The sequence below is a fragment of the Monomorium pharaonis genome, chromosome 3 (assembly GCF_013373865.1).
Source record: "Monomorium pharaonis isolate MP-MQ-018 chromosome 3, ASM1337386v2, whole genome shotgun sequence".
In the NCBI taxonomy this organism is placed as follows: Eukaryota; Metazoa; Arthropoda; class Insecta; order Hymenoptera; family Formicidae; genus Monomorium; species Monomorium pharaonis.
This window is the reverse complement of record NC_050469.1, coordinates 29452919-29478214: the sequence shown is the minus strand read 5'-3', so window position 1 is coordinate 29478214 and position 25296 is coordinate 29452919. Positions and strand designations below refer to the sequence as shown.

General features: G+C 32.0%; 7 protein-coding genes and 1 non-coding gene across 12 annotated transcripts; 4 read left to right on the top strand and 4 right to left on the bottom strand.

The window, feature by feature from the left end:
- The first annotated feature begins 432 nt into the window (after positions 1-432).
- Positions 433-2492, top strand: LOC105838904 (eukaryotic translation initiation factor 4E). Of its 2 annotated transcripts, none has more exons than XM_012684831.3 (4): positions 433-587; positions 1059-1240; positions 1331-1648; positions 1856-2492. In XM_012684831.3, exons 1-4 carry the CDS (start codon positions 558-560, stop codon positions 1968-1970), a joined length of 645 nt encoding a protein of 214 aa, XP_012540285.1. In that variant the 5' UTR covers positions 433-557; the 3' UTR covers positions 1971-2492. The 2 variants fall into 2 exon arrangements, with proteins under 2 accessions (XP_012540285.1, XP_036139935.1); XM_036284042.1 differs by lacking the exon at positions 433-587 and adding an exon at positions 638-943.
- An 8-nt stretch (positions 2493-2500) lies between these two features.
- LOC105838903 (fas-associated death domain protein) lies at positions 2501-4361 on the bottom strand. The gene is made up of 5 exons (XM_012684830.3): positions 4093-4361; positions 3565-3932; positions 3130-3297; positions 2939-3069; positions 2501-2814 (listed from the first exon to the last, which is right to left on the bottom strand). Exons 2-5 carry the CDS (start codon positions 3893-3895, stop codon positions 2680-2682), a joined length of 765 nt encoding a protein of 254 aa, XP_012540284.1. The 5' UTR covers positions 3896-3932; positions 4093-4361; the 3' UTR covers positions 2501-2679.
- Positions 4362-4574: 213 nt separating this feature from the next.
- Positions 4575-7796, top strand: LOC105838902 (RNA-binding protein NOB1). The gene is made up of 6 exons (XM_012684829.3): positions 4575-4786; positions 4982-5114; positions 5496-5707; positions 5773-6226; positions 6464-6798; positions 7350-7796. Exons 1-6 carry the CDS (start codon positions 4715-4717, stop codon positions 7608-7610), a joined length of 1467 nt encoding a protein of 488 aa, XP_012540283.1. The 5' UTR covers positions 4575-4714; the 3' UTR covers positions 7611-7796.
- Positions 7797-7835: 39 nt separating this feature from the next.
- Positions 7836-7908, bottom strand: Trnam-cau. The gene has a single exon. It is a non-coding gene; the product is annotated as a tRNA-Met (tRNA).
- Positions 7909-7939: 31 nt separating this feature from the next.
- Positions 7940-10927, top strand: LOC105838896 (ribonuclease P protein subunit p40). Of its 2 annotated transcripts, none has more exons than XM_012684819.3 (7): positions 7940-8203; positions 8471-8623; positions 8706-8850; positions 9297-9365; positions 9529-9654; positions 9731-9929; positions 10022-10927. In XM_012684819.3, the coding sequence occupies exons 2-7, from the start codon at positions 8504-8506 to the stop codon at positions 10359-10361; spliced, it is 999 nt and encodes a 332-aa protein (XP_012540273.1). In that variant the 5' UTR covers positions 7940-8203; positions 8471-8503; the 3' UTR covers positions 10362-10927. The 2 variants fall into 2 exon arrangements, with proteins under 2 accessions (XP_012540273.1, XP_012540271.1); XM_012684817.3 differs by having other exon boundaries at positions 7941-8203; positions 9201-9365.
- An 8-nt stretch (positions 10928-10935) lies between these two features.
- On the bottom strand, positions 10936-17715 carry LOC105838907 (kinesin-associated protein 3). Of its 2 annotated transcripts, none has more exons than XM_012684834.3 (16): positions 17490-17715; positions 17165-17282; positions 16812-16980; positions 16517-16723; positions 15895-16031; positions 15298-15810; positions 15013-15181; positions 14797-14897; positions 14502-14720; positions 14253-14418; positions 13805-13930; positions 13606-13710; positions 13387-13472; positions 13027-13216; positions 12866-12956; positions 10936-12564 (listed from the first exon to the last, which is right to left on the bottom strand). In XM_012684834.3, exons 1-16 carry the CDS (start codon positions 17513-17515, stop codon positions 12426-12428), a joined length of 2562 nt encoding a protein of 853 aa, XP_012540288.1. In that variant the 5' UTR covers positions 17516-17715; the 3' UTR covers positions 10936-12425. The 2 variants fall into 2 exon arrangements, with proteins under 2 accessions (XP_012540288.1, XP_036139930.1); XM_036284037.1 differs by having other exon boundaries at positions 13387-13469.
- Positions 17716-18114: 399 nt separating this feature from the next.
- LOC105838897 (mediator of RNA polymerase II transcription subunit 9) lies at positions 18115-19626 on the top strand. Its single transcript, XM_012684820.3, has 3 exons — positions 18115-18280; positions 19161-19266; positions 19352-19626. Exons 1-3 carry the CDS (start codon positions 18177-18179, stop codon positions 19490-19492), a joined length of 351 nt encoding a protein of 116 aa, XP_012540274.1. The 5' UTR covers positions 18115-18176; the 3' UTR covers positions 19493-19626.
- Positions 19627-19924: 298 nt separating this feature from the next.
- LOC105838905 (GTP-binding protein 1) lies at positions 19925-25063 on the bottom strand. Of its 2 annotated transcripts, none has more exons than XM_012684832.2 (11): positions 24906-25063; positions 23924-24269; positions 23457-23568; positions 23165-23345; positions 22884-23062; positions 22429-22581; positions 22087-22336; positions 21845-21989; positions 21454-21772; positions 21116-21384; positions 19925-20978 (listed from the first exon to the last, which is right to left on the bottom strand). In XM_012684832.2, exons 2-11 carry the CDS (start codon positions 24023-24025, stop codon positions 20796-20798), a joined length of 1893 nt encoding a protein of 630 aa, XP_012540286.1. In that variant the 5' UTR covers positions 24026-24269; positions 24906-25063; the 3' UTR covers positions 19925-20795. The 2 variants fall into 2 exon arrangements, with proteins under 2 accessions (XP_012540286.1, XP_012540287.1); XM_012684833.3 differs by lacking the exon at positions 24906-25063 and adding an exon at positions 24484-24829 and having other exon boundaries at positions 20796-20978.
- Between the last annotated feature and the right edge of the window lie 233 nt (positions 25064-25296).

Genomic DNA, 25296 nt, shown 5'->3' with positions numbered 1-25296 from the left:
ATTAAAATATATATGGGAAAGGATCAAACGTCAAGGAATTGCCGTTATATTCTCACATTCAATTATAATTGGTCAGTTTCTTATGGCATAAGGCTTTTACTACATCTATTGTAGATCCGGCCTAAGAGGTTTTATCCAATAGGTATCTATATTATCTTTATTGTTTATTCATTGGAAAAAAAGATAAATATAAATTTATATTTATCCGACAGATAAATTTATTAACAATTAGCCTTAATTAGGTTTCAATTAAATAGTCGTGAAAATGCGAGAAAATCAAAGGCATGACCCGAATCGCAGAGAGAGTACGAATTCGGGGAACAACGTGAAAGCTGCCTCCAGCGGCTCCACTACTCCAGCTACCTACTCCGCGCGACTGCGCGCGACTCTCGCGAGTTGCGAGTCTCGCAACTCGCAACGCGAGTCGGCGGGTAAAAAGAGGAGGGTTGGTAGAGTCATAGAGCGCCGCCAGGGGCACTGCGGACGCAGCCGCTGGCAGCCTGGCAGTTCGCGGCTTTCACAGTGCGAGCGTCAGCGAGCGTGCATATTGGGGTGACATGGCTACGAGTATTTCCGAGGAAATCGAGGTATTTTAGCGAGGCGCGCGATGGATCGTGACGTAGCGCGGGCACGTCGACTACGGGCGCGTAGAAAACTACATCTGGTCCACGTGCGACGGCAATTCCTTGACGTTTGATGCTTTCCCATATCTTGCCGTATCCTCTCTCCGCGCGTCCCTCACCCGCGCTTCCTCCTCCGCCTTCACCACGTTACCGAGTATAGAAAGTGTCTTAAAGCCGCGAGGTTTTTACATTCGGCGAAGTTGCTGCCCGGTTCGCTTTTTCCTCTGCGGGTCTATAAATAATCACCGAAAGTACATCGCGACAAGCGATATAAGACTTGACCGGCTCCAGACGCGATGTCCACGCGATCCGTCGTAAAGGTTAGCGCGGCCACGCAACCAAGGCCGTCTCGTACCCGTCGAGTCGAGGAAAATTAGACCATGGCGCGATTCGTCTGTCCGATGACGTAGCATCTCTCTCTTTCTCTCTTTTTAGGAAATCGATCGAAAGCAGAACACGGAGGTAGCGAATCCCGGCGAGTTTCCGCCCGAATACTTAATCAAGCATCCGCTGCAAAACACCTGGACTCTATGGTATTATGAGCCCGATAGAAGTAAATCATGGGAAGAGAGCCAGCGAGAGATAACGAGCTTCGATACAGCTGAAGATTTCTGGAGGTAACTTTCTCTTTTTTTTCCTTCAGTGTATGAAAAATCTATGAATTACATAGAATATGATTTACAGCAAATTTTTTTTGTTATGTGCAGCTTATACAACCACATAAAGACAGCTTCTGAGTTGAGACAAGGTTGTGACTATAGCATGTTTAAGCAAGGAATTCGGCCTATGTGGGAGGATGATCAGAACAAGTCTGGTGGACGATGGTTAATAAATCTAGACAAGAAGCAACGAGCCACAGATCTAGATAATTTTTGGTTAGAAATTCTCCTCTGTATGATTGGGGAGGCCTTTAATGAGTATTCCGACGACGTTTGTGGAGCTGTAGTTAATGTCAGGACAAAAGGGGACAAGCTTGGTGTCTGGACGTCAAATGCGGATTGCGCGGATAGTGTTATGGAAATTGGGTAATCAAACTATTTGATGCTCTTGTATACATTCTTTTAAATTGTTGAGCTTGTCAGTGTAATGTGACTTTGTGATTTTATCATTAATTAAATATAAAAATGCTTATACAAATTGCTACAGTTTTTAGAACATAAAGCCTGTTTGATTAATAACTTAATTATTGGAATTCAGTTGACACTATTATTTATAAAATTTTGTGATTTTAGCCGAAAACTGAAGGAAAGATTAAGGATTACGCCTAAAACGACTATGGGATATCAAATACATAAAGACACCATGGTCAAAGCTGGGAGTCAAACAAAAAATACTTATACACTTTAATTTTCATCATTTTAAATTTGATATCACCCCTGAGTTCATTTAAATACATTATAATGTCAAAAATCGCGGGTTAAGATATTAATACAATTGTGTGTGGACTTTGCATTATGTTGAAATAATAAAGAATAAAATTTTGTTTTTTGAAAAAGCATATTACATCGTCGTTGTAGTTATGTTTCCGGTAGTAACGGCAGAGACTAAATAAAAAAAATTGAAATATTGAAATAGATGTTATTAAAATATAAAAAATTTACTTTAAGGAATATATTGTTTATACATAGCTTACAAATATAATTTATGAGAGATGCATGCGAATTGCTGTATTTTTTGTGGCTGATAATATGTGTACGATTAAGATAAATTTATATTCTTAGGTATATAATTTGTGCAACTTCTTTTCTCAACAGACGAGTCCTTGTAATCTCTCTTGTAATATTACTGTAATTCTTCTTGTAATACTTCTGTACAGTAGTGAGGCACAAGCTACAATTATATTCAAAATTTTCTTATGAATATCAAAAATACCGGCATATGCTCATACCTTTATTTACATCACCTATATTTACATAATTTCTATACAATTTGAATTATCTGTCTTATAGTTATTGAATTTCTTTTATTATATTTTTCTATTATCATATTTACTTAACAAGCACAAATCGAGAGAGTAAAAAAAAACTATGGAAGAAATTTTCGTAGAATAATATTGTTAATATATATTATATTTAAATATTATTTTCTCTACGAGTTCTTTAAGATCTTTGCGTCTTCCTTTTTCTAAAGCATGTAATAAATTTATAGCCCATTGCTCCGTGTCGGATTGCGATATATAAAGTTTCAAAATCTAAAAATAGAAATTTTATTTAAATCAACTTCAATTAAAACTTATATTTTAGATATCCAGCATATACCGCATATACACATGCACATATGTATTTAAAATCTTAATTAAAAATGTATAATCTTACCTCATAGCTTTGCTCCTTTAAATCATAGGGATATTTGCTTTGTGCAGCATCAATCTCACATTCTCTAATACCTAAATGTCTAGCTACATCTCGCCAAGATCGACCCAATCTGTCTTTGATTTGTAGTATCACTTGGAAAAAAAAAATATATGTATATATATAAAGAAAATAAAACTTAAGAATTAAAATACCTGTATTTTGTAACAATTCTCTTTTTTTGTTATATTGCTCTTGCTTAGGATTACAATGTAATGTTTCTGTACTATAATTAGACAGTGTAGTTGAACTTCCTCCTATCGATGATTGGTATAAATTGTACATAGAATTGCATGTGGATTCTGAGCCTGTACATTCTGATGCTAATATTGTGAAAAGATATAGATTATTAAATTTATATTTTCATAAATAAAATTATGTTGCCTGAGTATCAGTAAACTAAAGGCATGCATATTTTCAAAAATTTTAATTTCTACTTTACATTATTCTTATTTTTAACTGTCTAAAAATTTTCAAATAAATTTTAATGTTATCTAAAAAAATTCTGGATGCATAAAAATTTAGTTCCTTTACTTTTCCAATAAATGTTACACATGTTTAAAAAATATATTTATTTAAAAAATACTCACTTTTATCACTTTGATATGTATCATATAAAGATAACAATGGAGCATTCTTTTCCAACCAATTTTCATAATCTTGCAACTTGCTGTCTAAATCAGGCTTGTTAACATATTTCTTAGATATAAACCATAACGGCTCTATATTGCAGTAACTCATAACATCCCGTTTCTCTAGTATTCTTATAAACGTTTTAAGATCCTTTATCTGACTCAATTTACGTTTCGAATCAATCTCATGTGCATAATTATGTTTTAGTTGATTTAGAACATCATTGTTAACGCAAGGCTCAGCTATACTGAGGAAATCTTGACGAAGTAGACTATATTTCTCAAGCATCTTGCATTCCAGAGATTCAATTTTTCAAATAAAATTTCTGCAACATGTTAATAACGTGTGTATAATATATGCACAGATAAGAATACAATCTTAAAAAAAATTGAACAGATCTTCAGTGCAATGTGCATACACCTGAATATTTAAATAAAGATGTTTTATCAAAAATTTCATAATTATACCATATGTATGTTTTATACCTTATTTCACAACGCGTCTTATTTGAAAGTTACACTAGGCTACTTAATTTTGATTTACACAGCCAAGTTTTCAGAAGTTTCATGTAGTTTACAGTCAGTACTCGATTTACTCCGCAAAATATTACTTTTGGATAACGGTTTATTCTTTAATAAAATATACAATACTAATAATTGAATCATGTACGTAAAGCATAATCAATGAACTTGAGGCCACATAAACTGATAGCACGAACATCAACGAACATGTTCGAAACTTATCATTTTAAAAGATTTGGGAAGCCCAGGATGGTGAGAAATAAGTTCTTCAAGTGTAGAGTGTACTTGTTCTCATAATTTGAACTAATTGGAGCACTGCGTTCGTAAAGTCTTCAGAATTGTTCCTTTTAGATAAACTTTTTAACCAATCAGAACAAAAAGCATTAAAATTATATTTATTTGATTGGGTGAATTCTACGAATTACCGTGATCAGATAAGAGATTCAATCTTTTTGCACTTTTTCTGTACTTCCCATATTCCTAACCTCTTCCGTATTCATTTGTAAGATTTTTAGTATGTAGTATGAGATATCCACGTGTAATTATTATTAGATCGTGAGAAGAAGAAAAAGATCGACGCGAAATCATGGAAAATAAGAATAAAGTACAATATCTTATTGTTGATACAAGCGCTTTCATAAAAAATGCTGCCTTACAGGTAATTATTAAGTAAAATACAAATACTATATATAATAAATGCGGAAATAATTTTAATGAAGTGTATATATGTGTATTTTATCAGAAGATTTACCAAAATTTTACTCAAAATATATCTTTTTAAAACGCATAAATATATTCTAGTTTTTCCGTTTTCAATGAAATTTTAATTTTAATTTGAAATATTTATATGTAGGATATTGGAGTCAATATTTTAACTGAACAAGCTGTGGTTAACGAAATCACAAGCAAGAGACAGCTGAGAAGATTAGTTGTATTGCCATATGACTTAAAGGTTCAAGAGGCTTTTCCTGAGAACATCAAATTTGGTATATAAAGTTGTTACCTTTTTTATTATTATTGAGAGGATACAAGAAAATACACAATTAAATATGACATACAATTACCATAGTAATCAATAATTTTCTCTTACATTCTCTTTCTAAGTTTAAAATAATTTTGATTAAATTATATAATAAATAAATTAGATTGGAATTATAATCTTACAAATGAATCTGAAGGATGTGAATATTTAGACAATTAAAAATTAAAGCTGACTTTAATTACAATTTTATTATTTTTAATTTTTGTCTTATTCCATTATTTAAAATTACTTAAATTTTTGTCTACCCCTGTTGCTGAATATATTATACTATACATTTCTATATTCATGTATGTTATTAATTACTTGAAATTTTTAATGTTTATAGTGACTGAATTTGCAAAAAAAAGCGGCGACTACACCAGTTTATCCGCTACCGACATCAAAGTAATTGCACTTACATATCAACTGGAAAAAGAAAAAGTTGGAACTGCACATTTGAAAGATATGCCAACGATAAGAACAATTAAATCTGCGGCAGATAGAGAGTCGGAAGGCGATCCTAAACTACCAGTTGGTTTCTACATGCCAAAGAAAAAAGTAAGATATATTTATTGTTTCTGTACATATGTGAACTTTAATCTCAATTTATATTCTGTACTTAGGAGAAAAAAGAATTGGATGTAAATAATGAAAATGTAGAGGCTTCTTTAAACAACGTTACCGAAAAAACTGATGTTGTTGAAGAAAATATCACATGCGTACAGATTGTAGGTGATATGGCAATAGATACAAGAGACAATGTGGAGCAACTTACTCCTTATGCGTCCGCAACCTCAGAAGAATCGGAATCAGATTATGAAACGGCGTCAGATGATGAAGATAATAAAAAAAAATATAAAACGGACGATTTAGTTGATAAATTTTCCAAGCTACAGTTCAATCCAGCTGATTTAGAAGTATTGGATGAGGATAAGAGCAAGTATGTTGTGGACGACATTCTTTCTCCTGTTGATACAACGTCCAAAAGTGATGAATCATTTGAGGATGATTATGAAGATGAAGACGATGATGACAATGATGACGACGATGATGATGACAGTGGATGGATCACCCCAAGTAAATTTAATTTTATCGATTAACTTTTTAAAAAATAAAGCTTTCCTAAAGTAAATTTTTTTTAAAATTAAAATTGGCTTTATAGGAACAGAAAAACATAGATAAATAGAGAAAATTTAAAATTTTTTTACATAAATAAAATTAATAAAAAAATCTTTAAAATTTCCTTATATGTGAATATGTACAATTAAAATGTATAAATTTGAGAGTAATAATTTTTATTACTTTTTTTTATAGCAAATGTTTCTAATGTAAAGAAACAAATGGGCGCGGCGATTCTCGAAGAGAAGGCTGCAACTGTCGCATGCTTGACGATGGATTTTGCAATGCAAAATGTACTCATGCAAATAGGACTGAATGTAGTTGCATTGGATGGCAGAGTGATTAAACAGATGCGAACGTTCATATTTCGATGCTACGCCTGTTTCAAAACTACTAGTGTTATGACGAAAATTTTTTGCCCGCACTGTGGTAACAGGACATTGAAAAAAGTGGAAGTCACATTAGACGAAAATGGGAAACAACAAATTCACATCAATTTTCGGAGACCTCTCTCGGCCAGAGGAAAGAAGGTATGCTACTAATTTCCAGGCTTAGGAAGTAATTAGTTAAAAAGTTAAAAGTTCAATAGTTATTTTTTAAACACACAAATTTCAACTCATTACCTTTTTTTAAGTTTAAAAATTATCTGTGTGAGAGAAGAAATATAAGAGAAACAATATAAAAAACAATATCTTTTTGTTATTTTATTAAATAAACTCTTTATCATAAACTCTCAATAAACTCTCCATTTATAAACAAAATATTAAATTCATTTGATGATCTATATTATAAGTATTTTGTTATTTAGAGTTATCTATACTTTTTAAAAAATTATTACATTTTAATTTAATATATAAATAATGCTTTTCAAAATTAACTTTTAACTTAATTTAGTCTTAAGATAACTTTCAACTAAATTAACTTTTTACGCAATTTTTAATTAAATTAATTTTAAGCCATTAACTTTATAATTTAATTAAAAATATATTAAATTACCCAATCCTATTAACTTTTGATATAACTTACAAGTCATGTAAATACGAAAAACGGCAAAAGTATAAAATCGATAAAAATCTTTCAGTACTCGTTACCAATGCCGAAAGGTGGAAAACACGCCAACAATCCTATTTTATGCGAGGATCAACCTATGCCAGATCAACGCCCGACACGTTTGGCGCGCACGAAAAACGATCCGCTTGACGACGACTACATAGCTGGATACTCTCCGTTCGTTATGCGCGACATAAACTCCAAGTCAGCTATGTTGGGCATAAGACCTGATGACACTGTCAAGAACTGGATGAGAAGAAACCCCAATGAATGCAGAAGAAGACGAAAATAAAAGCTTTTTATCATTAAAAATCAATGTTTTTTTATTTTGAGGATTCACGATCTTTTATCATTATGTTTCCTTCTATAAATGTCCGTAAATGTCATTTCGAAATATGAATCTAATTATGTCAGATAATTATAATTTTTTGATATTTTTTATTGTAATATACATGTAATAAAAGCTTTATTTAGAATATCACGTTGTTAATTTTTAAAAGTTACATGGAAAAAAAATTGCCCCGGGTGAGGATCGAACTCACGACCTTAAGATTATGAGACTTACGCGCTGCCTACTGCGCTACCGAGGCTCTTGTGCCACTTACTATTATTCTATTGGTATTAGGTAAAGCAGAGGAGCATAAAGAATTAGGTTAAGTTAGGTTAGGTATCTGCAAATAATCACGTGGGGATCCTTCCATATATTTATTATTACTCCGTTCGAGACGATGGATGATAATAATTTTATGCAACTTAAAATAGTCACTTGTCAAACGAAAGATTCGAATTCGATTCCCGATTCTACTACTTATATTCAAAAATTTCAGAAGGAAAAACCTTTTGTTCTGTGACAGAACTGAATACTCAAATATAAACAAATCCAAGGTAATACGCAAAAATAATAGATATTATCAAAATTATTATCAATATTCTACATACAGGATTGAAATATTTTAACAATGTTTTGAGAAAAAAAACATTGTATCAAATAATAATTTTTCAAATGTTTATACAATATTATTTTACAACATTCAAAAAATACACATAAAATTGACATTTCTAAATATTACTCCCACATTTTTATAATTTATTGAAAATTATTTATAATGTTAATGATAATAAGTTAAATTTCGGCTATATGCTTTTTCCCAGTGAAAATAGAAATCCAAGAAAAAAGGGGAAAAAATGTTATGTCCGGAGACATGGAACTTTCAACCACCACCACATCATATCTTTGTAAATATAGTGGATTTTAGAAAGACAAATATACCTGCAGTGGTAAAGAATCATTATTTTAATCATTCGGTAAGCTTGCTGATAAGTTCTTTCAGAATTTACTTTATAACATGATATTTTGATGACAGTTCTTGTATTTTGTATATGCCAGATATCTATAGTGCTTCCTGACACTGTTACTATTCCTCAAAGTTTACACAATTGCCTGTCAAAAGATACAGATTATTATCGAATAAATAATCTGTGCATAAGTGATCTTTTAAACATAGAGTTTATTGAAGCTTTTGTTAAAAAAGGTAAGATAATTATTGATTTTTTTATTTAGAAAGATATATTTTTGCTTATCTCTGTGATCTTGTATCATTTGTATAACTACTAACTGTAAAATAAAATGTATAATAAGATTGCATGCATGCTTAGAGAAAGAAAATCATTTTTCAAGATAATGTCTTGTTTCCAAGAGAATTGGAAAATACATGAATATTGTTATTTTTATACTTAGCCAAAATTTCTGTCTATCAATTGTAACCATTTAAAGATTAATCTATTAAATTTTTTAATTTTTATCTCTTTCCTTTAATTAATTAAATTATTTAAAAATAAATTCCATATTTATATCTACTACCATCTGCATTTTAAATTTCAGGAGAAATTAACATTTTGACAATAGAAAACAGAATAGATTTACAGAATTCCATTTGTGTAACTCCAACTGGGCACTTAGTGCTCTCTTTATTCACAGATGATTACCATGCACTTGGTTTGGAAGGAAAGCCCTCTGCTTTCAGCCACAAGCCGCATACACGTTACAGTAAGTTTTATTAATAATAATAATAATAATAATATAATACAGCAATAAGTTATATTTTATTTTTATATAATATTATATACATATATATATGCATAAATATATTTAATATGTATTTATCTTGTTACATAAATTTGAACGTTTATTTTTCAACGTACTTCAAAAGTGGTGGATATTGATTTAACAAGCGAAACTTTTGTTCCTGGTAAGAAGAATTACGACAGAGTTCGAATAGCGTTGGAGGAACGACTTACACAGAAATTTGATGTTATAATATCGTGGGATTCATCAAGTATATATTTTTTAAATATGTATAATATTTATGTATTATATATATTTTTTTACACTTAATTATTTAAATATTTCAGATATCAATATATGCCCATCGTCCGTAGCAGCCTGGTTTCACGCACGCAATTATAATGTTTATCTATGCCGCCAGAAATTTTCCCAAAGGACCAAATATTCATTAGCAATACCTGTTTACGAAGATAAACATAATAATAAATGTAAGACTGATAGCGACTTTTTTGAATGGCTTGGAGTCTTCAACATTGATGGTGATCTGTATGTTTATTTGCGTTTCAAAATAATCTTTTGTGATAATCGGTAAGGCTAAAGGAATACGACAATAATAGATGTAACGTTAATACTTTTAGATCTATCAAGGAAGAGGATTATGCAAACACATATCGGTGTCCTTCTCCTTCTATTCAAGTTGGACAGGTGCAGTATTTACAGTGGAGTGGATTCTTTACGCGAAGAAAGATACAGAAAGCATACGATGCGTTAAAACAGTATGCTTTATCGCGAAATACTTTGCCGTGGATCAGTTTAGACGTACAAGGATTTGCGGACAGTCCTATCAGTTTTAATTTGAAAGAACACATGTTTTTCACTGACGGAGATAATAGTTACACTATTATATTTCGATCTAAAGGTGAAGCTGTTGTACGAACAAGTTTAAGCTCTAACAATAATAAGATAAAGAATAATTAAACCGCTTGCGTAAATTACACAAATAAGTGGAAAAGCTCCAATTACTGGATTTTAATAGTCTAATAATATATTTTGTACGTAAATTTCAAATACATTTTCAGTATTGTAAACTACTGCGTACCAAACACAGACTTGAAACGCCATCATAAACTGAAGTTAGAAATAATATCATATAATCATTAAATATTACCACATACTTTGATAGTCGAATTGGTATGACGTCTGTCACAGTAGGAAGTTCCAGGTTTGTATTATAAGATATTTTTTATACAAATTCTTTACAGTGTTCTGTACTCTGTCTAGCGAAAGAACATAATCGGAGCGTATAAACAAGCAGAATGTGGAGAGTGTAACACATCGTATTGCTAAATATCTAGTAAATACGCCACGGAAAGGGACTTTCTTATGTGAAGCAGATGTGTTTTCATTCGCTCAAATTATATTCTCTCATTGAACAGAGTATAAGTAGAACATCAAAATCAAACAAAAGAAATATTTATTTTTGTATTGTATAAGGAGTCGGATTGTAAGGAGAAACTTTTTAAATAAATCACTATATATATCAATATTCTACGAGATTCAATTATATAATTTATTTTATCACGTAGAGGATAAGTGATAAGCTATAAATCATGCATATAATATTGATATAATAAAATACCATCTTATATATACTATAAATACAATAAGTTAATAATAAACAAAGGGACAAGAGGTGCAATAAAAAGTGAAAGATAACATAGAAAATGTACATGTTTGATTATTCTCTAAGGAAAGTGAAAAAGTAAATGTAAAAGTTAAATATGCCCAATCAGCAGACAATATATCTTAAATGTCTTTTCAACATTTATTTTTCATTAACTATATATTGCACAATTTATTTATAAAAACATTTAACAAAATATGGTTGAAACTTATTGTCACCAGTGATAGATTAAAAACATTTTTTTAATGTTTATTTTATATTAATTATTCATTTGATATAATATTTTAGATTTGATAATATTTTAGAAAAAATATTTATTTAACATTTACTTAACGTTATTTAATATTTATATTAGATTAATAATTCGCAATAATAATTTAAAAGAATTTAGTAAAAACAAGTTTATTATAATTTAATTATTGTATCATATTAACTTTTTTTGGTCATGCTGTTATTCAAACGAGTAACAGAAATTATTTCAATTAAAAAATACTTTTAAAAGCATTGTTTGCTAATTGGATGCTATTGCATAATATGTTATACGCCATAAATAAGAAAAAGTTATTATTCTCTTAGAATTAGAATATACGTATGATTCCGTCCCTATCGTATTATTCTAAATCATAATCTTCTTACACCACTTGTCTTTTTATTGATTAATATTAACAATATAAATACTACGAAATGTCTTTGAGAGCTATCATAAATACTAATTTTACTTTTAACACATACACATTAAACACTATTTTGACTGCCTGAAATCTATCACAAAATCCAAAACAGATACAATAAAAAGAAATCTGAATAGACTTAAAATTATTAAGGTAAATGATTCAATTAACGATAGTATCACAAATACTGAAAATTCAATCTTAAATGCATTTTTTTAATTAGAAGATGGAAGTTTTTACTTTTATAATAAAATATTATAACAATAAATAGACTCCTTAAAAATTCAAGTAAAATTAAATACAATATTAAATACTATTATGTAATAATATAATTCATATATTCAAAAAACACTTAAAATTAAATTTCTAGTATTTAGGACACTGTCAGTACTTGAGTCTTTATTCTATTTTGCAACATAATAAAATTATTCACTTTAGTGTAAAGCTAATGCTCGTAAATAAATTATATCACATGTATATAAAAAATATGTAAAAAAATAAAAGACGCTAAAATACATAACTATGAGATCAAAGCAGTCTATAATATAATAAAATCTTCAGTTTAAGTAGCCATATTTTTGTAAATAGTAGCAAACTTTTTTACATTGAACGTATATAATGTCAAAGATAATGTAAAATGTCCTAGGCTTTGAAAAGTTAAATCACGTATTTATACTGAATCAATCTTTAGATTAATACATGGGAACTATCCGAATCGCTGAATTTCACTCTAGAATTATAATACAAATCCTCTATACCTGAAGCAACTGACATGCGGGACTTAGAACGCGCCACGAGTTCGCCTATGTCGTCGAGATCTCGATACCTAAAATGTAAGTTAGTTTTTCATGTATTTAATTGCAATTTATTTATTTAAAAATTTTCCAATCCTTTCAAATAATATAAGAATTTGTTAAACTTTTAAAAATTCGTTTATGATTAAAATATAAGTATTCTTGAATTTTTCAAAGTGTTTATCATCAATATTATAAAAAAAATATTTTTAAATAATTTCTAACAAATTTTTACATTACCGTTCCTAAATTTTATTCATTATTATTTTAAAGATGATAATGCTAAAAGAACCTTTGTTATCCGATCAATTATATGTGTCATTGGATACGTACCTACTGACAGGCCGACTAGGATTTTCAGATGATTCCGAAGAGTTTTTCATAGTCGAAAATCCGTCATCTGCATTAAATGACGCTGCGTTACCTACATAAGCATGATAATCCATCATAAAGATGCTGACGGAGATATTATCTTCATAAAAAAAAAATATTACCAGAAGGAAATAATATAGTATGTTTTAGAAGATCACCGCTGATGAATGGAGACAGACTATCATCATCATCATCCGGTAACATATGATTGATCGAATCTGTTCCGATAGACTCAACCATTTCTAACCATTGTTGATTGTGTGATCGGAACTTCTCTACCTTTATGCGGGCCGCCCAATTCTTGTCGCATATCTAGGATTTTAATAATTGACACTTTATATTACATTGTACAAATTGAACATTAATATGTTCATGATTCATTGAAACAAATTTGAAGAGAAATTTAACGACGAGATTAATCAAAATATATTTAAAGAGCATTAAACAAAAAAACAAATTCGCATACGTTCTTTATTACTTACAGCAATGACATCTAAACATGTATCACAGACTTTTCTGATTGCAGGATTTTTGTCGTGCATTAGATCGATTAGATATCCCGGGGCTTCTGCAAATAATGTCACAATTTTGCATTATTAATTTGTGTTAAAAGTTCAAGGATATTCACGATATATATTTGCCGTGTTACTTTCTGCGACTTTATGCAGATCCAACAACTGATAAAATTGAATATACATTACCATTACCAGTCTCGCGAATCAAATAATCTCTAGTTGAATCATGTTTTGCAATTTGATAAAAAACGTAAATTATTTGTAAAACTATTTCATCGTCTTCTTGTTTCGCTGTAATGATATGACATGTTAAAGTAGCCTGCCTTTTGTATATGTAAAAATATGAATAAATCTTTTGCGCACGTTTGCTTTAATATATACGTACCTTTAAGTAATTCGATAAGAGAAAGAAGTATATCAGCCTTACATAATAAACGAGCACAATCTTCGTCATGAGCTGCGGTGCCCAGAAATATAACAATCTCAAGAACTATATCATCTTGTGTTTTACCTACAGACATGAAAAAGACAATGTAACAAAGAACTAGAATAAGATTAAATTTTACCTCAATTCTATTTAGGATTGCACCAGTTCGCAGAACAATCATCAGTAAACGACTGTTTAAGAAAAATATTAAAATATTATATTGAAACTTTAAAACAATAAATTGCAAATTAATTGATATTTTTTAGATCTTATTGTTATACAGATTTGATTAAAATATCGTTTTTTATCCGAAAGTGTAATTATATTCAGATATTTTTATTTGTTCATTGATTGTAGTGCTCCCTACATTAAATATTTAAAAAATGTAAGCAAGAAAAGATCATACCTGGAACCAGATTATTGCGTATCCACGGTATAAGATTGCAACGTTGAATGATTTGGGAATAATCCAAATCAGGTAATTCTAAATTACCTAATACGCCAATTACTTCTAGTACAAAATCTTGAGAGTCAGATTGAGTTAAGGCCATTGCAAAATCCCCCACAAATTCCTATTCAATATGTATTAAATATGTAAATTAACGTTGATTAATATTAATTCTATTAATTCTAATGTAATAACGTTTCAACTCACGATAAAATTTTCCTTCGTCGAGTCGTGTTGAGAAATGTTTCTGATCATCTTCATTACGAGGGCATCTTGATTTCTAAATGCGATTTTTATAAGACCTTGCAAGCGGTTGTTCTCCACGATCAGTTGCGCGTTCTTATTATTAATAGCTAAATTTATACCCAGTGCTATTAATTCAGATCTTACATGATCATCCTCAGAATTTAATATCATGTTTGTTATCTAAATAGAAAATAAAAATATGAATATAAGGTAAATGTCAATCTTATGAAATTTGTATCAAAATGAACATACATACCATGGGAATGCAATCTGTATTTGTGAACATTGCTTTCACTTTGTCATCCATACTGGCATGATAGAGTAGTCCCACAATCGTGCTTTTATTTTTTATGTCAGCTGTAAATAATATTGACATACAGAATAAATATGTTAAATCAATACCATACACAATTTTAGTCCGCATATTATGTAAAAAGGAATTCTATATATATAGGTGTTTTTTTTATCTTACCTTGACTAAGTAATTTTATCCATTTTGGTAACATACCAACTCTAATCATTCTCGCTCTCAATTTAGCATCAAAGGAAAGATTAAATAACAATTTTAAAGTGCTTAGTACAAGATCAGCATTATTGTTTTGTAAAAGTCTCGGTAATTTGTCTATAATATTTTCTTCCGTCTGTAAACGTCAACGTTAATTTACATTATTATATAACACACTTTTCATATTATATTTATATAATATATTTATATAATATATTATTTAATATATATTTAATATATATATATATATACCATGAGATCTTTGTTTTCACGAAAGATGGACAATTTCTTCAAAAACGTGACAACCAGGATCAACAAGTCAGTATTCGTCCTATCTAACGTTTTAATCAACATACCGATAACATTCTTTTTACGCATTTTCCTTTCGACATCCATAGCGTTTTCGGCAATATTTAAGAGTAAATAAAACGCAACTCGCAACAACTGCTCTTGCTTCTTTGTCAAACTTTTAAACTTCTTGCGACTTTTTTCAAGTTCCTCCTTCAGCTTTCTTACGTCACTCTCCGATACAGTCACAGATACTTCCGTGGATCGTCTTTTGACTTCGTAATCCAATGGACCCTCCATATTCCAAATATCATCGATAATCCTGATCTTTCTATCACAGTTATCATTATTGACCGCTGGGAAAAACGTCAGACCGGTGGTATTCTCAAACTGTTTCCGGCGTTTCTCCATGTCCTCCTTCCATTGATCGTAGCGACGTAATTCAAAGTCGATTATATCCATACAAAGAGAACCAATCTGTATGCGAAGAAAGAAATATGAATGTAGCCCTAGAGAGAGTATGTTTGAGCTCCCTAAGTTTCATCGTCATTCACAACTTACTCTGTATTCAAGCACAATATGATGAAACTGACTATACGTTGAGAAACAAAAGAAAATATAAATGATATTCGTGGATAGTTCTATGCTGCGCCGCCAATCTTCCCTTAGAACCCGAGCTAATGCGCTTAATAATGATTCTGCGTAAATAAAAAACATTCTTATTTTACATACATGATAATAAAATATTTTCAATAATATTTTCAATAGTAATAATATTTTCATCAACATAATAAATTATAAATTATCAACCAAAACTATTATTTATTAGAGATGTGTGAACTAATTAAATATGAATTGCAGATAAGATTCATTTAAAATTTCTATAATTAAAATCCAAACTATTTGAAAATTTCAAATCTAAAGATGAAATCTGTATATTTAAAATAATTCACATCGTATAATTCTTACAAAATTTTTTTTATTATCCATATATTAAAATTTAGTAATAAGTGTATTGTTAATCAAAAGTTATGTTTCAACAATATTCGATAAAAGTAAAACTTTTTCAATTCAGATTCAAATAAAGAAATAAAATTCAATTTCATTTAATTCAATGAGAAAAACCTTGATATGCATATCTGTAATATTATTTATAAAAGGAAATATATAACACAAGGATTACCATTTTTTGTCAATTCCAAAAGATTATCGGGTACCCTCGCTAATTGTAAGATCAACGATGAACCTTTAATCTTTCCTGGTATCTCCTCGTATAGTAATTCGATGTAACCATCCACATTGCTGATGACTGCACGTTCGACCTCACTGTTCTCTGTGAACATTGAATTCGACGACGCTGGTCTTGGTGGCTGAGAATTGTTATCATTACCTATAAAAATTAAAAAGAAATTTAGTTAAATAATAAATATTTCCAGATCCTCTCTTCTGTATAAACCATAAAAATCATGTTATTTTACCCATGTTGATATCGTTAGTTCGACGATTTTTCAGATAGTAAATAAGCTGCTCGACCTCACGTAGCTTAGATTCGTGTATTAACGAACATTTCTCCATTACCTCTTTCGCCAAGAGAGAAACATTCGTATCTGCATTCAGGCTCTTTAGTCTGATTATTTTTTGGCATTCCTGTGCACAGGGACAAAATAATGGATAAATGTACAATAGTTTAGGTCTTGTATGAGTCAATTCATACAGCACAGAATATAACATAACATTTCAACAGGTACTGCAGAAACGTTACAAAGTTGCTGCAACATTGCTGCATAAGAATTATTCCTATGAATATCCAAGTCAAACACAGAAAACTTGCCTTGCGATCGCCGAGCATAGGATCTCCTAGTTCCCCAAGTATCATCGCCTCGACGTCGTAATTGACCACCAGGGCCTTCTCCGTGGGGTGGACGTCCAGCGTCCCGGATCTCACTTTCCTAAATGTCGATTGCAAGAATTTGCATAAATTTGCATGTATAGTTCACTCTTACGAGACATTTACGATATTCGCGCAGAATTATTCGTGTAAATGGGTGTTTTAAGGGAGTTGCGATACATTCCCACGAGAATTACAAGTATATGACAGACGACGATTGACAAAATATCGTTTGACAGTTGCAGAAAGGGTGATGGCCTCCACTTACCTTTTCAGAAATTTAGCCTCATCCATTTTATCACGTTCGTTACTTCGTTAAATCCTCTGACTAGAATATCTTTCTCTTGCACGCACGCCGTTTATGTACAAAAAACTCACGGATTTAGCTATCAATTTATTTGCAGTTACTCCCCATCTCCATGGAGAGAAAAGCCATCGGAGTAGAATGACAGGTTGCGGCTTGCGGCTGCGTCAGCTGCGTGTCGGGACTGTCGGGCGACGTGAATGTAGCGGCGGAACAGCCTCAAGTCCGGTTTACATGACTGGAGATTGAAAATTGATCGAAGAATTTAACCAATTAAATAAATTCAATCGAAAATCTAAAAAAGAAATAAATTTTATTTTAACAGAAAAAAGTCACATGTAGAAGAAAAATTGTATGTCTAGATTAATTTTAATTTAGTTTAAAAAATTAGAAAATAAAGAGAGCTGTTAAATTATAAATCAAGATTTTAAAAAATGTATACCCTATTGATAGATCGGACGTTGTTAAATTTTTTAATTAAAAACTTTTTATCTTTCTTTTTTTTCTTCCTATTTTCTTTTTATTTTCTCTCTTTCTCTCTTCAACTTTCAATAATCTATTTTCAATCTATTTTATTACTTTAACTACAGACAATACGAGAGCTAAGCAAGAATCTCTTATAGCTCTTATCATGTTTATGTTCTCGACATAATGGAGACCGTGGAACTGCCAGAGGACGTTTCACTGAGGACACAGTTCACCGTCGATGATCTGGACATAGAGATATTGCCGCTTATTTATGAAATTATTCGCAGGTACATATTCCCGATGATTCTTTCGATTTTCGCGACCTAAGCGACTTGTTGGCGTTCGAGGTCACATAACCTCAAATCGATCGGGATCAAAGTTTTATTTATCGTGAAGATAGAAGAAAATAAGCTGATCTTGAAAAAATATGTAACGTTTCTATAAGTAAGAAAGAGAAATGTATTAATTGATGAGATAGTTGCAAAGATGGGAGGAGCAAAGGGAATCAAATTTTCTCGGTGTCATTTTTATGAGATTAAAGTTTTCTTTGTCGACTAAAATGTTAATGTTTTTTTATTGCTTTATTTGTTACTTCTTTACTCAAGTTAAATTGGATTTATTTACTACACCGCGTAAACATAGTATTTATAAAAAATGAAGGCAAAAATGCAGTGGTGACTAACCAGGAATACACCGTGCTCTCATGTTATCTCGTAGCTATTCCATATTTTAGTGTGTTATCAGACCTTGTACATATAAAGATACGTGTTGCTTATATTCTGCTTAAAAAAAATAAAAATTAAAGTCATTAAACATGGGCTGTTTCTCAAATGTCAGATTAAATCCATTAATTATAGTCTATTAATAAAATAATCCATAATTTGTTTTTATATTTAATGGTACTTAAATAAAGTACAAGAGTGGATTTTTAAGAAACATATCAAAAGTCCAAGCAAAAAATTTCAAGAACACTTTATAATTATATATATATATATATATATATAATTATATAATGGATAGAAATACAATAGAACTGAGTTTTTAACTGAACTTTGACATTTCTTCACAGTGATAAAAAGAGAAAAGAAACTACAAGTTCAATTAATAAGAACCTTAAATTTTGTTATTGATATATTTGGATATTTTTCTGCTAATTGCAATTTTTAGCATTGAAAAAGATCCGCATGACACTACGCAGAAGGCAAAAGAGTCACAGGACACCAGCCACAAGATCCTAGAATTACAGAAAAAGTTAGACTCAGCGAGATCGCAGGTAAGTCATTAATTGTACAAATACGCTCAAAAATGTCTTTTCACGTGATTCTCACGGCTTCTCTATAATGCTGTTGTCTTTTCAGATCAAAAGATTACCAGGAATTGAATATAGTAAAGAAGAACAATTACAAAAACTCGAGACTTTGCGCAAACAATTGAGATTGAAGCGTGAATTGCTGTTGAAGTATCGTAACACGTGCACATTTGAAATACCGAAAGTGTAGACGTGCGCGTTTTATACATTTGTGAGAAAATATTGTGGAAAAATAATTTTCGAGAATGCCTTTTTGGAGAGCTTTCTTCCGGTACTTATTCCATAATGAAGACTTTATCAATAGACTAGCAGACTCCAAACCAATGAGGCGAACTGCACAATTTGTAGTGTACATACTGAATCGAACAGGTATGATTAACGGAACGCGTGGTTCTATCTCTAATCCACGAGACTATGTTAAACAACTGAAGGATATTGCAGATAAATTAAAGCGACAGTTAGAAGATAGAAAAAAATAAATTTTAGAAAATAATCTTTGTAGATCACATAATTTATTTGCCAAACCTTATGTATGGTTCCTGTACATTGCGCATAGCGCGATGAGAATTATTAATTAATTTTTTAAATAAAGGATGGATGAAACATGTAAAATTCTCTTGTGTAATAAAACAAAAAGTTCAATTTATTCAATACATTTCTGATAACAATATTTTAGCAACAAGTCTATCAATAATAAATAAGTATTTATTTTTATGTATGTATAAATTATGTATTCAATTGTATATAGAAATGATACTTAAATTTGTGAAAGAAATGTATTTTCTTTCTGCGGTTTCTTTAGCATGATTTATTAGGGGATAGATATGTTTGATATACAATGGAAAAATTTTCTCTTTATATTTGAAATATAGTATGATACATCTCTGCTCTTGAAATTGCAAAATATATTACAAAGTAGAAAAGAAATGTGATTACATCATTTTTTCAAAGAATTGTACAAGATGAATTATTACGATAATGATATACACAGCATTGGCCAGTTATTGCAAGTTTTATTTTCAAATTCTAAAAGCGTTGATAAAAGGAGTTCGCATACTCTCTTGTACAAATTTATGTATTTATATTGCATATACATATCGCAAAAATGGAGACGTGTATCATTTCCTGATATTTATTTTATTTGTATATAGTATTGGCTTAAGATACGCTTATATATGCCTTTTACAAAAATAATATAATTTATAAATACCAATATATATTTTGTTACACGTTATTAAAAGAATATCTTTTTAATATGATTAAAATAGTCGAGATGCGAAAAATGATACTGTAATAAATTTGTAACATGTATTACTGTAATAAATTCATAGAGATTATAATTCTACATAAGATTCTATAGAATATGGTTTTTATGTCAAAAGAAAAAGAACAGTTTCGTATTGTAGATCACATTTTAAGAAACTTATACCAGAGAGGAAAAGAGAATTATAAGAATATTATTAATTATGTGTTCTTTGTACACAGATCGTTTCTTACATTTTTGCAGGAGGATTTTGCTCTGCTAAAGGTTGAATACTGTTAATAGCGTTATGAGATCGTCCTCCTCTTCGACCTCTGCCTTTCTTATTCTGATTCAACCCAGATTTCTGTGGTACATTTTCCTGCTTTGCTGTTTGTGCTTCAATCGTCGAATCAGTTTCGGTTATCTCTAGTGCCTAGAGCAGCAAAATTGTCTATTCGTTTCCTCATATTACAATAAATGAATAAGTAAAAGTTTTTACACACGATTGAATTTGAAAAAGCGATATAAAAACAATGATTACTTTAATTATCATATTCGCGTGAGATATACCTGCACGTTCGTGTTTTGCCGGCTCTGCGACGTTTTGTTCGGTTTGATTCTGGATGCCTGTGTGGTTATATTGTTCGAATGAGGTATAAGTTTCACTACGTTTCCCACCGCTTTAGTACGACCTTCTCTGAACACCATTCTCTGTCCAGGCTTTATATACTCGGGATGTTTGATAAATCTAAAATGCACTAAGGCTTTGTCGCCTGTTCGTAGACAATCCTGAGACATTGACAATATAGAAGCAGTTTGTCTTATACTGCCGCAATGTACTGCAATAATTTTTGTAACAATTAATTTATACACGCTACAAGAAGATAACGATCTACAGCGATAATTACCCATTGCTTGATAACGGGAGCTGATGGTTGTAGGATGATGTAGTACTAGAATTTCACCTTCAAATTCCCAGCAAGCCTGTGGATTAAGCGCGGGTGCGACCATTACCATACCCTTCCGAATATGCGATCGTTTAATCTTCTTCAGGGCGAAACTAGCTGTCTGACCACCCCTCACTTCGCGGACAGGCATTCTTTTCCGATGGATACTTTTGACAGTTATAGGTGTAAAACGACCTAACGGATCTGGTCCTAGTAGCAGCGTATCATTTAATTTTATGATACCTTTTAGAGTTGTACCAGACACCACTGTACCAACACCCTGTAATTTTTAATTTCAGAATATTCTCCCCGTATATTAGAAAAAAAAGATTGTGTAATATAATGTACGTACTGGTACCGAATATGTATCATCTATTTGAAATTCAGCAGGTTCATCGTCATGACTAGTAATTCTTGCGGTCAATAAGTTGAGAAACATCTTGAGAAGATTTAGATTTTCGCCAGACACATTGGACACTTGAAATATTGGACACAACCTGCGCGAAATAAATATAAAATATTACATATTCTAGGATACGAGATTTGCTTCTTTTTTCTTTTTTAAAATACATTCTGCCAATATATTGAACTAACCGTTCTGAGACAAAATTAGTAGCGCTAACTACAACATCGTCGGGGGTCTTTACTGTAACTGGGACTTTTCTGCAGCCAGGAGACTTCAGAATCCTTATAAGTAGCTTCAAATTTTCCTGCAGAACGTTTGGTGGGCACATATCGATTTTCGTCACGACGACGAATACTGGTACAGACAATGCTAAAGCCAGTCCCAAATGTTCCTTCGTCATACCTACAATGCCAGCGTTCGCTCCGATCATTAGCATACCTAGAATAACATTTGCATCAAGATTAGTTCTTTTGAATTGCGTAATTGCAAACGATGCCAATATCGCGCAAATGATACCAATGTGTTCTCACCGAAGTCCGGAGCGTGTCCGGTCATTCCGAAGACAGTCGTCTTCAAATATCTCTCGTGACCAGCGAGATCAATAAATGTAATTACTTTAGAGGATTTTTCACATATCTTTACCCAATCCAACGAACCGTGCTCAGGTTTATTAACTACATTACCTGCAAATATACAATCACACTATAGGATTAATAAATGCAGTCAATGAATAAAATAAGAAATTAAACCAGGCAGTAAATAAATTAAAATTTAATATAATTATATTTTAAGTAAAAAAAAATATTTTAACCATTTGTATGAAAATTAGATTTAAAAATTATAAATTGATTTGTAATTTATTTTGTTAGAATTATTTTTATATTTTTCTTAAATAATTAATTATCTATTATTTTTCTATTAGTAAGGCTTTAGGAAATGATTACAATTACACATAAAGCATACAATAGAAAGTCAAGCAACTCACCGACGCTATCAAATCCGAGTATATCATTCCCAACAGAGCTAGTCCGCCCTGTTTCAGCTTCGTGTTTATGGCGGAATAATTTCTGACGCGCCAATCCTCGTCCATTGTCAAGCTCACCATGAGTCAGCACTCCCAATAAGGTTGATTTACCAGCGTCCACATTACCGACCACAGCAACCCTATGAATAATTATTTTAGCACAATTTATCTTATAACTATAAGCTGTAAATCATCGCGCGCGCGCGAGTAACAATCCAAAAACTACATTATTAAATAAATACCTGATTTCTAAGAAATCTTGTCGATCTAGACGTCTTCTCACTAAATACTGTCCTGTTAGACCGTGATCTGCCTTACTCTGACGAAGAAGCACGCAATCCGCCTCCAATGTTGCGGCGAGGGACTGTAAAGTAGCGACCGATGCCTCGTATTCATCCTCCTTCAGTCCATCCTCGGATCCATCTAAGATCCATCATATAGACAATTAGTTTAATTTAAAAAATTGTTAGTTAATATATGTCAAGCAATAATTGTACATTTCTCTTTTTTTAAACTATTTTCCTGAATACTTACCTTCAGCGACACCAATGTCGAAGATTGTCTCGCTACCTCCATCCTGAATTCTTTCTTTCAGCCTTCTCAACAGTAATTCGTACTGATCCTCAGATGGACTGACCAGGACATTCTGAAATAAATAGTAATCTACATTCTTACTGCAAGATAACTTATAAAAAAAGATAATTTATACTGTGGCTATTTGATGCTGCAAATATTTCAAAGCATTTGATTGATCAATCTGTACAAAGAATTTTACAATTAACCAATTCAAAGAATCAAAGCTGAAAAACAGAAGGCTCAGAAAAATAAAAATTCAAATGATGGTGAAGAAGCTGGGTGAATTGAGCAATATTTTTGTGGTTTCTTACATACATATCTAAAACAGTTCAACAAACCAAATTGACTAAATCAAAGAATGCTTTAAAGTTTCTGTAGCATCAAGTAAACCATGATCTTGACATAGATAAGTTGTCCTATTGTACCTTGCCTCGGATGCTAGAGTAGTCCATGGTCGGCACAGGCCCATGTTCCTTCTCCGGCAGATGGGTGATAGTCTGCGATATGACAGACCCAGTGCCCGACATAATATTTAAAAGTGAGTGTATGCTTTGTAAGTTCACTAGTCCTCTTCTATGTTTTTCTTTGTAACCGTCCGATTATCGCTCCTGTATACATGCAATAGACATCTTCCAATATTTGAATCCGAATCTTTTCCTGTAGACAGTTAGCACTCGCGTGTACATAATCGCTGTGACACTTGGAATTTTGCTCGATACCCTTGGGGTAAGATCGGATGGCTCAGACAATCATCCGACCCATCGTCGTCATCTGCAACAGACGGCAGCAGGTAACACATACATTCAAACTTTCGAATCGCCGATGAGCGATAGAGATCTCGTAAAATCAAATTCGCACGACTCGATACATTGCTTCACTTGGTGCAACACGATCGCCAATTGTACCAGATTTCGTGACTTTATTCCTCTCTTAAAGATCTCTCCTAAGATTAGCGAGAAATCGAGGAGAGAATTCGGCTTACTACCTGCTGCGCGTAAACGCGAAAAGCGGGATGCACGTCGTATCATCCCTGTCACCTGGTGTCCTACGCAACACATGTCGCACGCTTATCAATCGCCAGGTGCGTGAGCGAGCGGATTGTGTAACTCGGGTGACAACATATTGTTGCCCTTCAAGAAGGCGCGCGTCGAAGAAACTCGAAACGTCTGGGACGAGAGGTAATCAGAGATGAGAGTTCGAAGAGAGGAGAGCGAAAGAGGCGAGATTTGTCGCTTCTTCTCTCTCACGGGGTATGCAAACGTATCCTCGTCCGTCTTCCGTGCGGATGAGGAAAAGCAGACGAGGGTGAATCCTCTGATATAGAAAGACCGCGGTACGAGCGAGTATTTCATCTCCGCGTGACAAGCGACCTGTCATCTCTATTCGAATCTAGAGTGATGTATTTACCTGTTAAAAAAAGGAAAGAGAGAACACACGCCGTTGCAATCTTAAGTGAACTGACAACGTGAATTGACAAGAAGTTGTGTCTCGGCGCCCCTGACGGTGCACTTGCGAGCTGCTGTCCACCACTGCTGTCAATGATTTTGCGTGCGCGTGTGCCTGTATCGTACTCTTGACTCTTGCGCGCGCGAGAGAGGCGCGAGCACACTTTTTAACCGGTTGATAACTATACATATGTTTTACATAAGACGCGGGCCAATCGCGGGTGAAAGGAACCGCGTCGCGGGACCAATCACATTAGATCGACCGCCGGGTTTGTTTCGTCACGCCGGGCATTTCACTTCCGGGTTTCGCGGTTACACGTTGCATTGCAACGCTGCCACCGCTTTTTCACGTA